Consider the following 13,001-nt stretch of genomic DNA (forward strand, 5'->3'; position numbering starts at 1 on the left):
CCAGTAAGAGCCACCTAGCTAAAGCCCAGTCAACCACAGGACCATGGAAGATAATACTAAATTGTCATCTTAACCCATCGAGTCTTATGGTATTTGTTACCCAGCAACAGAAACCAGAACACCCGGAAAAGGCTGCAGTGGTCTTTTAAGACCCGACACCCCGTTCCCACATCCCTCTCCCCACACACAACAAAACCAACACCAGCCAGCCAGACTTTCAGTCCCTTTAATTAGGTGCTCTAAAGAAACGGCAGAATGACAGGCAGGCAGTGGAGAAGGTGATGCTTCTTGAGCCCCGCTTGGTAACAGATCAGTCCTCATCCTCTGGCAGCTGGATCTTGCTGGGGTCAAAGCAGTTCGATTCCATGATGGGGAGGCCATTGGCCTCTCGGTATTTCACAAGCCTCTCAGCTTCCCGGCGGGCCCACTCCTGCATTCTGGAGGCAGTGGAATGGGGGAAGATGTGAGGGAGCTTCACTGGACACCAATCCCCATTTTAGCTCCCCCTTCCCCACTGGCACAAAGAATGGGATTCCTGGCACAGTCCCCTTCAACCTCCGCCCCCACCCCCACCCATTCCACTCTCTTGGACATTCCCATGCACCTGTAATCAGGCAGATAAGCTACAAAGGTGCTGCCAAAGACCAAGACAATGGAGAAGCCAAAGAAAAAGACGACCCGCATGTTCCAGAGGTCCACAACAGGATCCTTGTCGTAACCATGGGAGTCTGGGTTCTATGGCAAGAAGAAGAGGACAATGAGGGCTTCCTGTGGCTCCACAAAAAGCCTTATGCTGGCCCTGCATCAGTTGGTCTCCGATTTCACCTCAGACCAATCTCCTCTCTCTCATTTAATTCCTCCTTCTAGTCTTAGGAGTTGTAAACTCCTTCCTACCACAGGGCCTTTGCTATTCCCTCTGCCTTGAAAGCCTTTCCTCCAGATCTCGTCATAGCTAGATCTGTCTCCTCATTCAAAGTGTTGGTTTCATAATCACTTCCCTTAGAGAGCATTCCCTAGTCACTTTATCCAAACTACAGGAAATTGCCACTTTTATAGGTTAAAAATGGTTGAATATAGCCAATTTCCTATAGTTTCATCTAATAAAATTACCCTCTACCCCTAAGTCACTCTCCATCTATTTATCTTACTGAACTTCCTTTCTAGCAGTTACTAGTTTACCAAGGTAGAATCTCCCTAGATCCTAACACATTGTCTTATATATTACATACTCAATGTTATTGTTTCCAAATATTTTACATGTTTATCTTCTGTGTTCTCCATTATCATATGAGCTCTACAAAAGCATGAGCTTTATTTGATTTCCACATTGCCGAACCTCTAGAGCCCTGAACTGCCCCTGGCATACAACAGGCCCTGGCTCCTTATTCACAAAAATGAATGAATAAGTGAATAAACATTCTATATACCCAAGCCAGAGGACAGTACTGATGAATAACCTACTGTGCGCCACACACAAACATCACAATATCCCAGTAAGGCAGAAAGTAGCAACAATAATTAACACCTTCTAATGCTGGATACTAAATACCAACTGCTGTTCTGAGCATTTTGATCCATTTGATTACATCAGGCAGATGTAGTATTTTATTTTCTAGAAGGTGTCCTAATACTTTCCCCATTTTACAAAGAAGCACCAAGGAGATAAGCTACTTGCCCAAGGTTACCAAGAAGAGTAACTGTCAATGCCTGTATTCCAACTCCGGCATTCTGATTTGAGTCTCTGCTATCACCATAGCCCAACAGACCTGGTTGGATCACACGTTCAGTTGTGCGAGTTTGGGCAAGTCACTTAACATCTTTATTTTTCAGTTTCCTCAGCTGTAGAATGGGTATGCTAATAGTACCTACTTCTAAACAGGGTTGTTTTGAGGATTAGATAACGTAAGTCAAGCGTTTAGATCACGGGCACCGAGCAAGCACCATGTGAGTATCATTGTCATACTGTATTGTTTCTAACGTGTTTTGAGCATTGCTCACTTCAGGTTTGATATATGTCTGCAAAATAAAGGCAGTCTCGCCTCTGGCCCTGACCTGAGATTACCAGAGGACAAAGAAGGAAATCAAGCTAGGGAAGATTCCCAAGTCTTCGAGGATTTCACCAGCAGCGCAATCCACAGCCGCCTAAGAACGTCCTCTACAGCGCCCCGTCCACCGGCCCCCGATTGACCCTTCTGGCGACCCGTTTCCCCTCCCTCTCACCTTCTCATAGAGGTTTTCGTCCTCCGGATCTGGGTCCTCCTGCCAGCGTACAGTCGGTTCCGGCGTCCGCTTTCCTGCCACAGCCGACGGGGCGATCACGGCCCTGGACGAGCTGGATTCCCAGCGAACATGGGCGACCGGGAGCCCTCGCGTCGCCGCTACTGCCAAAAGGCGGCGAGCGCCCAGACCTAACAGCCCCGCCGCCATGACAATGGTTCTGCAGGCTCTCAGGGGCGGGGACGGAAATGCGATTGTGCGCAGCTGCAGTTGACCCGAGCGCGACAATTGTCGCTCCGCCCCGCCGCACTAAATATGTCCCGAGATTGGATTTGCTTTTCAAATGAGATGAGGCGCTGAGTAGCCCTGTCATGACCTCATGGGGGCGACCATTTTCTTAACCTCCCCCTCCCCCCCCCGTCAGGCTAAGGAGTTTCTGGCGGATAACTCTGCCCCTTTCCTTGATAAGAAAGCGTTGACATTTGGGTGGGTGCAAGTCCCAGCCAATGGCACCGAGATTTCCCTCGCCCTCTGGGGGAAGGGGCGGAGTTTCCGTTTGTCTTTCATCTTCGAAGGAAGCCAAGCTTCTAAAAAGCGGGCCTCGCGGGATTAGCCAATAGCTACTCCTTTTCCAGACTTGCGAGCGTTCGCAAGGAGAGTGGGGAGGTGGCATACGCTTGCCAATCAGAGCTGGCCAGGGCTGGCGGTCGGCGGCCAGCGACCAATAGACGAGGCCGGCCAGAGCGCGCTCCCTTAGTAGGTGGATGGTGGTCGAAGCGCCGGCTCTTTGCTCGTCGTCGCCATTTTGTGCTGGTGATTGCGGCCGGCTGGGAGTAGGCGGCAGTGGGTTTCCTGGGGAGGGTAGCGCGCTTGGCGCTTCTCCCCTCCCCGCTCCTCCACCCTTCTGCCTCCAGCCTCGGACTTGGCGGTGGTGCGGGCCGGCTCCGGCTGAGCTGGGAGAGTTGGAGGAGGTGGCGGCGCGCCGAGGTGATGTCCGGGAGCCCTCCCTTGACAGCCCGGGCCGAGAAGGTGAGCGTCGTCGCTGGTCGTGGGGGCGGAGGTAAGGGGCTGGGGGCGGGCGGGGGCGGAGAGGAGGCTCGAGGGCGGACTGCGGGATGTGGGCCTGGGCTACGCACGGAACCAGGAGATGGGTGCACGGCCTGAGCCCGGGAGGGGGGTGTCTTCCCCCCCTCCTCGGTTTCGAGAGCGGAGGCGCGTGCGCGATTGAAGCACAGGATGGGTGCACGCGGGTTGGGGGAAGGGAGGGACCGATGAGAGTGGGCTAATGTGGCTTACTGTGTCTGCGACACGGAACTTTATCCGTGAAGAGGTCGAGGTCTTTATCCATAGGGGAGAGGGTGTGCTGTCTTCTCTGTGTGACTTGGGCACTTACCTGTCCATGGGAAAGTATTCCGTGGCTCTGGTCCTTATTCTTGGGAGGAGGAGGAGGAGGAGGAGGAGGAGAAGGGAGGGAGGGAGGGAGGGAAACGTCTGTATGACTCTGATCTTTATTCTTGCAGTCTCTGCTGTAACTCAGGTTCTTATCCATGGGGAAGGGTCCTTATCCTTAGGGAGTCTTCTTGGAACTGGCCCTAATCCACTTGCTAGGTGGGGAGGGAGCACAAGGAATGTGTGTATGACTTACTGCCCCTTCTTTGGGGAGGGGTTCGTATCTGTGACTCTGACGCTCATCCTTTGAAAGGACCTCAGTGTGTGATTATGGCCCGTATTTATTGTGGGTTCCTGTCTTGTGATTTTGGTCCATTTTAATTCGGGGTGCGTGTCTGTGACTTTGGTCCCTATCTGTTGTGGATACCAGTGTGTGACTCTGACCTCTTTGCCAGAGTCTACTGAGGGTTTTGTATCTGGCTCTCATCCACTGGGGCCCTTGGTTGTGATTCTAACTCTTATCCATCTGGGAGCTAGGAGCTCTGGTTCCCAGTGGCTTAAGGAAGAAGAGAAAATTGGTTGTGTGTATACATGGAGGAAAGGTGTGGTGGCAACCTAGTGTTGGGCAAGTGTTACTGCTCAGCTTTGCCTGATTCCTGCTCAGAGGGTGGGGCCTGAAGATTCTGGGATACTTCTTGGTGACCCCCGGCCAGGTCACGGGGCTCTCGGGACTTACTTAGTTCTCATGGCAGCCCTGCGGATTGGTGAAGTGACTGCCCTTCCATCCCAGCAGAACAGCACAGTGGTTGGGAGCAGCCTCAGAAGGGCTCCTTTTGCCTCTGAATAAGTTGGGCCCAGAGCCCCAGGGAGAGAACCACCTGGGGACCTGGCTTCACATAAGAGACAGGGCTGGAGGCTGAGCTAGTTGCAGAGTGAGGGCCAAAGCTGTGTTGGCCAGGAGCCCAGGGAGGCGTCAACTGTCTCACTGCCAAGTTAGCCCCTTTACCCTCTAGGCCTTTTGCGGTCTCCTGCTCTCTTATAGAAGACAGCCAACATCTTATTGGGAGGATGATGAAATGGCACCTGGGGGCCCATGGAAGGAGCCTGGTGGGTGCCTACAACTCCTGTTGTAAAGTCTTGCCTCCATGCCTGATATGCCTGATTGTAGACAAGTCATCCAGCACCAAGAGCCCCCTAGGCAGATAGCTCCAGGCTGGGACTTGTCTACCGATCTCAGATGGCAGAACCCTGATCACAGAATAAGTGGCACTACCAGGTCTCTCTGCAGGATGATCCCTCTCTGCTGAAGGCCTTGCTGTTTCTATTTTATTTAAGTAAGCTCTATGCCTAGTGTGGGGCTTAAACTCATGACCCCAAGATCCAGAGTTGTACGTTTTACTGACTGAGCCAGCCAGGTGTCCCTGTCCTTGCTGTTTTAGTGGTATGGGCTGTAGCCTCCCGTCTGTGAGGAAAGGAAGGAGCAGGCCCAGTAGAGGTTGCCTTCCCGCTGTAGTCCCCAGGAGCACCAGGAAGTTGGGAAATAACATCCCTGGGCTGAGGGACAGCAGATAGCTTTGACAAGGGATTCTCCAGGAGGCCCCAACTGCCTTGACACCTCTCTTCCTTCTGCTTTCCCAGAGTCCCTGCAGGAGGCATCACCCAGGCTGGCAGATCATGGTGGCAGCAGCGGGGGTAGCTGGGAAGTGAAACGGAGCCAGCGGCTGAGGAGGGGCCCCAGCAGCCCCCGCAGGCCCTATCAGGACATGGAGTATGAAAGACGGTAAGTTTCCCACTCCCACCCCTACCAAGCATCCTAGGCTAATCCTCATGTAAAAATTGATCCAGTTAGGTGCTAGGAGGGGACTTCTGGGCGGAGGAAACAGTGCAGCAGATAATTGGTTTCTTTTCAGCAGACATTTACTTGGCACCTGTTGTGAGCCAGGACCTGTGCTAGGCTCTGGCAGTGCAGTGGTGAGCGAGACAGATGAGACTTCACCTTTTTCCCTCAGGGTCTCACAAGGGAGACCACACAGTAAACAGGTGATTAAGAAACAACTTGATAGGTGACATGGTTGGTTGTGAAGTTGGGAAAGAATCAAGAGAAAGGAAGGATTGGAGGCTGAGGCCCAAGTTTCCAGTTTGGGTGACTCAGATAGGCATATGGTGCCATTCACCAAGGTGTGGACAGCCACTGCAGGAGGAGAGGCAGAAGTGGGTGACAGGTGGGTGGTGGGTTGTAAACGCCTGTGGATTCTAACGGGAGAGGTGTGAACTGTGGCTTTGGGTTGGAGGGATGGATGGGAGTGGTGCCTTCAGTCAGGCATTTGTACAGGACAAGTATGGGGCAGACCATGTCAGATAGTGGAAGACTTCAGGGACAAAGTGGGCTAAAGCTGATGGGATACTTGTCTTCGAATGGGATACTCTCATGGTTATTTTTTTTTTCCATGTGGTTATTTTTAAACTGGTACAAACAGGAAACAGTTGGGACACTTGGTAAAATACAGAGATCCTGGGCCAACCCTTACCATCCTGGTGGATCTCCCCAGTTGATTATCATGCAGATGATCTATTCCTGACATTTTAAAAGTGCATAGGAAAGTAGACCTAATGCTTCCAGAAAGCCTCTATCAAGTCAGTAGATTTATAAAAAGTCAGGGAGGAAATAATTTTTTAAATGTCTTACAAAAAGTTTCTTCTACTACCCTTTTTAAAGATGTTTTCTGGGGCAGCCCCGATGGCGCAGCGGTTTAGTGCAGCCTGCAGCCCGGGGTGTGATCCTGGAGACCCAGGATCGAGTCCCACGTCGGGCTTCCTGCAAGGGAGCCTGCTTCTCTCTCTGCCTGTGTCTCTGCCTGTCTCTCTCTCTCTCTCTTTCTCTCTCTCTCTGAATAAATAAATAAATAAATCTTAAAAAAAAAAAAAGATGTTTTCTGAAAAGCGAACCTAAGTTTGAGATGTGGTCATCATCTAGTGTTAATCAGTCTTCTCCAAAAAATGTCTTTTGAAAGCATTCAATTTTGGGTAGTAAAATTGAAATGCTCTGTGGCAGTTTCTGAGTTTGAGTAGGTGACATACTTGCTTCAGACTTTATAACCAAATAAAGCCACTCTCTTTCTTTTGGCTTTCAGAGGACCTCAAGTGCAGAGGTTTGAGTTAAATCCTACCTTTTCAGTTCAAGGTTGATTTCTATCATGGGTCACTATAGGGCCTTCTCTTGCCATATTTGTTTTTTTCCTTTTTATTTCCAATGCCTATGGCTGTAGGCAGCTGCTCTCTCCTGTTTGAAATTTATCTCTTCTAAAATATGTAGCCCTGCTTCGAGCGTCTGTGTTTTCTATTTATACAAATGGCAGAGTGCTACAGTTTTCATTGTTTCCTGAACTTTGTATTACTCAGCACTGCATTTTTAAGATCTGTCTCCCTTTCCATGTGTATATGAGTGCTTTGCTTCTAATTGGTCCCAAGGACACCATGGTGTGTGCCTGTTGCCTTTTACTTAATGATTCCCTGAAGGATGGATATCTGTAAAATTCATCACTTTTTTCTCTTATAATCTGTGCTTTCAGAACCTTCTCTGTTCCTACCTCTGGATTACAAAGATTGTTTACACTCTGAAGTTTTCCTTTTCACATTCAGATCTTTAATAACATGTAGAGTACACTTTTGAATATGGTTATAAATTACGTTCTGGTTTTGTGTTCCTCCATATAGTGGACAGTTTTCCCAGTACCACCTTTTAAATAGTCCTTTCTTTCTTTATTGATTGGTACTACGTCATCTCATTTCAAGTCTCCTCATGCATGTGGATCTGTCTTGAGTAATCTGGTTTGTTTTGTTGGTCTATTTGCTTAATTCTCATACCAGAACCTTATTGTTTTTGTTACTGTGGCTTTGTAGAATCTCTTAACTTAGCTCCCACTTTGCTCTCTTATTTATCAAAGTTGACTTTAGCCATTTGTAGGCCTTATATAGAAGATATATCAGGATGCCTGGGTGGCTCAGTGGTTGAGTGTCTGCCTTCGGCTTAGGGTGTGATCACGAGGTCTGGGGATCGAGTCCCACATCAGGCTCCCTGAGAGGAGCCTACTTTTCCCTCTGCCTGTGTCTCTCATGAATAAATAAATACAATCTTTAATATATATATATATATATATATATATATATATATATATATCAAGTCCCTCAAAAACATTCAAGAATTTTAATTGAGACTCCATCAAATTTGTATAGTAATTTGGGGAGAATTATCTTTGTTAAGTAGTGATCTCATCCAAGACCTGTATGGAAAATATTTTAAAATTTGTTTAAAAGACATACAAATCCATGGGGTGCCTGGGTGGCTTAGTCGGTTAAGTGTCTGACTCTTGATCTCCAGTCAGGTCTTGATCTCAGGGTGGTGAGTTCAGGACCCATATTAGGCTCCACACTGTGCATGGAGCCTACTTAAAAATGAATGGATGGATGAATGAATGAATGAATGAATGAATGAATGAATGAATAATATTCAAATCTGAATAAATGAAAATACAAGTCTTTTGTCATTGCTAGACGCTTCAGTAGTTTTCATTGACATCTTATTTCTTTTATATTTTTCAAGCTTGTGTTTGTTGGGGTAGAGGAAAGCTGTTGATTTTTTTGTAAGTTATCTTATCCCTGCTATACTCTCTTGTTATTTCTGATTATTCATTGTTGATTCTGATAGTCTCAGTAGTTGGTCGTGCTGTATGCAAATCAGTCCTGTCACTTCTTTTTCCTCACGTACAATGTTGTCCTAGACTTTAGTACCATATTAAATGGTGTCAGTGATGCTTGGTGTACAAATTAAGATTCATTTTGGTAGATTGTAACCGAAAACCTGAAGAATAATGGCTTAACAATGTAGTTTATTCTCTTTCTCATAAAGGACATCTGCAGATAGGCAGTCAGTCCCGGCCTGATGGGCAGCCCCTTCTGCTTAGCCATCAAATTCAATGTGTGCTATAGGCTGTTAGAATGTAGCCTTTCATAAACCAAGAAAGCTCTCTAATCTTAGTTTGCCAAGATTGATCAGAAATGAGAATCAGGGCAGCCTGGGTAGCTCAGCGGTTTAGCGCTGCCTTCAGCCCAGGGCCTGATCCTGGAGACCTGGGATCGAGTCCCATGTCGGGCTCCCTGCATGGAGCCTGCTTCTCCCTTTCCCTCTGCCTGTGTCTCTGTCTCTGTCTCTCTCTCTCTCTCTCTCTCTCGAATAAATAAAATCTTAAAAAAAAAAATGAGAATCGGAGGCACCTGGGTGGCTCGGTCAGTGAAGCACCAGACTCTTGATTTCAGCTCAGGTCATGATCTCAGGGTCCTAGGATTGAGTCCCATACCAGATCTATACTGAGCACAGAGTCTGCTTGAGATTCTCTCTCCCTCTCCCCCCTACTCGTGCACATGTGCACGCTCTCTCAAATAAATAAATCTTAAAAAATAACCAATGTTGGGTTCAAAGAACATTTAAAAAATGAGAATCAAACTTTATAATTACATTCTTTTTCTCCTTTTGTCCATCGGTTTCACAAATTACAGTAAATTATATCATTGCCATTGTTGAGATACACCTTCCTTGAACAGATGTGTATGTTTATAACTTCTTATTTTGAAAAAACTTCAGTTTTCAGAAAAGTTGCAAGTACAGTAAACTCCCATGTATCTTCTCCCTGGAACCACTAACTGTAAACATTTGCCACATTTATTTTACCTACCTACATGCCTCACTATCTCTCTCTTTCCCCCATCTCTCTCTATGTATAGGTAGAGATACAGATATATATCCATGTATCTATATATAGGCAACTTTTCTTTCTATATCATTTCAGCTAGTGAAGGAGGTGACCTAAGTACAATAGCATGTATATCCTAAGACCAAGGACTTTCTCTTCCTTAACCATAGTACACTTCTGAATATCAGGAAATTTAACATTATTGCAATACTTTTGTCCTCTTAAAAAGTGTATACAATTGTCATCCCTTGTCCTTTATGGCATTGGTTCCCTAATCTAGGATCCAGTCTAAAGTCATATACTACGTGGAACTACTTTATTTTTTTTTTTTTGGAACTACTTTATATATTTGGTTCCCTTTACTCTGGAACAATTACTGAGTTTTTCTTTTTCTTCTATGGCCTTGATATGTTTTAAGAGCACAGGTCATTTGCTTTGTAGATGCTTCTGAATTTGAGTTTTCCTAATGTTTATTCATGAACTGTTGGCAGAAAAATTACTTAATACGTATATATATTTATGAGAGATGTATATTTATGAGAGACACAGAGAGAGAGGCAGAGACATAGACAGAGGAAGAAGCAGGCTCATCGTGGGGAGCCCGATGCAGGATTCAATCCCAGGACTCCAAGGATCATGACCTAAGCCAGAGGCAGATGCTCAACCCCTAAGCCACCCAGGTGCCCCTTAATTTGTATATTTTTAAAACACTGTTATATTTGATTAGATACTGTAACAGACAGTTGTATCTGTGTGTCTGTGTCCCTCAGTAAAGTAGTCTAGGAGATTTCCTTTTCTAGTATCCATCTGACAGTCACTGTAGCCCCTTGGTGTGATTTGGGCAGTTTTTGCCATTTCTTTCTTTATTGGAGAAACTTATGTGTAAGAATTATCTGTCCCTTGAAAGCTTGGTAAAACTGAGCTTTAGAAGGGCCTGGGTTTTTAATGATCATTCTCCCTACTGCTTCTGCCAAGTTTGGCAGTTTATGTTTTTCAGAAATATATTCATTTTGTGGAGGTCCTCACATAGTAGGATTCAGTCCAGCTTTGTGGAAATGTATTATGAACAGGGAAGAGAACAGATTTGGACAGCATGCTTTACTGTCAAAATCTGTTCTCTTCCCGAGTTTAGATAGCAAGAGTTCAATATTAAGATTTATTTGGGGGACACCTGGATGGCTCAGTGGTTGAGCTTCTGTCTTTGGTTCAGGGCGTGGTCCTGGAGTCCTGGGATCGAGTTCCACATCAGACTTCCTGCATGGAGCCTGCTTCTCCCTTTGCCTATGTCCCTGCCTCTCTCTCTGTGTGTCTCTCATGAATAAATAAAATCTTTAAAAATTTTTTTATTTGGTTTAGAGGTGCCTGGGTGGCAGTTAAGTATCCAACTCCTGATTTTGGCTCAGGTCATAATCTCATTTGTGAGATCAAGCTCCAAGTCGGGCTCTGCGCTAGGCATGGAACCTGTTAAAGATTCTCTCTCTCAAATGAGTGAAAATATCCGTAAGGGTGACAAAACATGAGAGACACCTAACTCTGGGAAACGAACAAGGGGTAGTGGAAAGGGAGGTAGGCGGGTAGTTGGGGTGACTGGGTGATGGGCACTGAGGGTGGGGCACTTGGCGGGATGAGCACTGGGTGTTATGCTATATGTTGGCAAATTGAACTCCAAAAAAAAAAAAAAAAAGATTCTCTCTCTCTCTCTGGGACGCCCAAGAGGCTCAGTGGTTGTGCACCTGCCCCTGGCTCAGGGCGTGATCTGCAGTCTCAGGATCGAGTCCCGCGTTGGCTCCCTGCATGGAGCCTGCTTCTCCCTTTGCCTACGTCTCTGCCTTTCTCTCACTGTGTCTTTCATGAATAAATAAATAAAATCTTAAAAAAAAAAGATTCTCTCCATCCCCCCCTTCCCACCCTCTCCTCCTCTAAAACAAAACAAAACAAAACCCTTAAAAATAGACCACTCATACCAGCCACTTCTTGTCTGGGTATTTATCGTAAAGAAACAATTTGGGTTTCAAGCCAAGCTTACAAGGACAGGGACTTCATTTTATTCACAGCAGTAGCCCTCACACCTAGAACAGTGCTTGACACTTAGCAAATGTTTTAGTAATATTTGTTGAATGAATAAATGAAAGAACAATTATGAAAAATTGGAAACCAACCAGATGTCTGAAAACATTTTATTTTCCCTATTTGTTAATTAACTTTGAGCTTTATGGTGTTTTTCCAGTATTTTTTTTAAAGATTTTATTTATTCATGAGAGACACAGAGGCAGAGACACAGGCAGAGGGAGGAGAAGCAGGCTTCATGCAGAAGCCCCATGTGGGACTCAATCCCAGAACTCCGGGATCACATCCTGAGCCAAAGGCAGATGCTCAACTGCTGAGCCACCCAGGTGTCCCTTTCCAATATTTTATTATGAAATTTCAAACACACAGAAAAGTTGAAAGAATTTTACAGTGAGGGATGTCTGGGTGGCTCAGTGGTTGAGCATCTGCCTTCGGCTCAGGTTGTGATTCCAAGGTCCCAGGATCAAGTTATGTATCAGGCTCCCTGCAGGAAGCCCACTTCTCCCTCTGCCTATGTCTCTGCCTCTCTGTGTATGTCTCTCATGAATAAATAAATAAATAAATCTTTAAGAAAAAGAATTTTACAGTGAATACTTCTATACCCATTACTGGATTCTACCATTAACATTTTACCATGCTTGCTTTATGACGTGTATTTATGTTATTTTTAATACTTTTTTTAAGTTTTTACAAAGCCAGATTTATCAGGGTTTTTTTAATGACTTCAGAGTTTTATCTTCCTCAGAAAGGCCTTCCCCATTCTTGGGGTGATTCATTTTTTCTTATATTTTCTTTATAATGTCTTTATGGTTTCTATTCAGGGATTTAAATTTTTTATTTATTTAGAATTTATGTGGTATAAGAAGTAATGTAGATAAACAACTTTATTTTCTTAAACTTTTTCTGTAAAGGACCAGATAGTAAATATTTTTTGCATTGCATACCACACAGTCTCTGTTACAACTACTTGTCTGAAAGTAGCCACAACAGTATGTAAATGAATGGGTATAGCCGTGTTCAAGAAAACTTTATTCAGGTGACTGGATTGGGTCCACTGGCTGTAGTTGCTAATCTCTGGGTCAGACCATTACTGCAGCTGGTGTTTATTGACTAATCCATTTTCACCCTGTTCATTTGAGATACAACCTTTGGGTTACTCTAAATTTCCATGTGTTTTTTGTAGTAGGGGCTCTGTTCAATTTCACTAATCTATTTGTGTTTCAATTGTTCCACCTTTATTATATGTTTTAATATTTGGTGGAGCTCTTCTCCCCCTTGTTAATCTTTTTTTTTCATTTTTATTTATTTATGATAGTCACAGAGAGAGAGAGAGAGAGGCAGAGACACAGGGAGAGGGAGAGGGAGAGGGAGAAGCAGGCTCCATGCACTGGGAGCCCGACGTGGGACTCGATCCCAGGTCTCCAGGATCGCGCCCTGGGCCAAAGGCAGGCGCTAAACCGCTGCGCCACCCAGGGATCCCTCTTGTTAATCTTTTTTTAACAGAATTTCTTGACTCTTCTAAGTTGTTTCTTGTCCTTTGCCATTATAAACAGTGTTGTTGAATGATGTTTTCGTATGTGT

At 45.6% G+C, this 13,001-nt stretch overlaps 2 protein-coding genes across 7 annotated transcripts in view; one reads left to right on the top strand and one right to left on the bottom strand.

Moving 5' to 3' along the window:
* Window positions 1-210: 210 nt before the first annotated feature.
* NDUFB11 (NADH:ubiquinone oxidoreductase subunit B11) lies at window positions 211-2,616 on the bottom strand. The gene is made up of 3 exons (XM_055337943.1): window positions 2,221-2,616; window positions 605-735; window positions 211-437 (listed from the first exon to the last, which is right to left on the bottom strand). The coding sequence occupies exons 1-3, from the start codon at window positions 2,425-2,427 to the stop codon at window positions 311-313; spliced, it is 465 nt and encodes a 154-aa protein (XP_055193918.1). The 5' UTR covers window positions 2,428-2,616; the 3' UTR covers window positions 211-310.
* A 277-nt stretch (window positions 2,617-2,893) lies between these two features.
* The window catches only part of RBM10 (RNA binding motif protein 10), a 29,233-nt gene continuing 19,125 nt past the window's right edge, over window positions 2,894-13,001 (top strand). For 2 of the 6 annotated variants that reach the window (XM_055337937.1, XM_055337938.1), the window contains exons 1-2: window positions 2,895-3,246; window positions 5,245-5,386. In XM_055337937.1, coding sequence (XP_055193912.1) covers window positions 2,982-3,246; window positions 5,245-5,386 — 407 coding nt within the window. In that variant the 5' untranslated portion in view covers window positions 2,895-2,981. Of the gene's footprint in view, window positions 3,278-5,244; window positions 5,387-13,001 lie in introns of all 6 variants that reach the window. The other 4 variants (XM_055337941.1, XM_055337942.1, XM_055337939.1 and 1 more) reach the window with 3 other exon arrangements.

Source organism: Nyctereutes procyonoides, unplaced genomic scaffold, assembly GCF_905146905.1.
Source record: "Nyctereutes procyonoides isolate TBG_1078 unplaced genomic scaffold, NYPRO_anot_genome, whole genome shotgun sequence".
Lineage (NCBI taxonomy): Eukaryota > Metazoa > Chordata > Mammalia > Carnivora > Canidae > Nyctereutes > Nyctereutes procyonoides.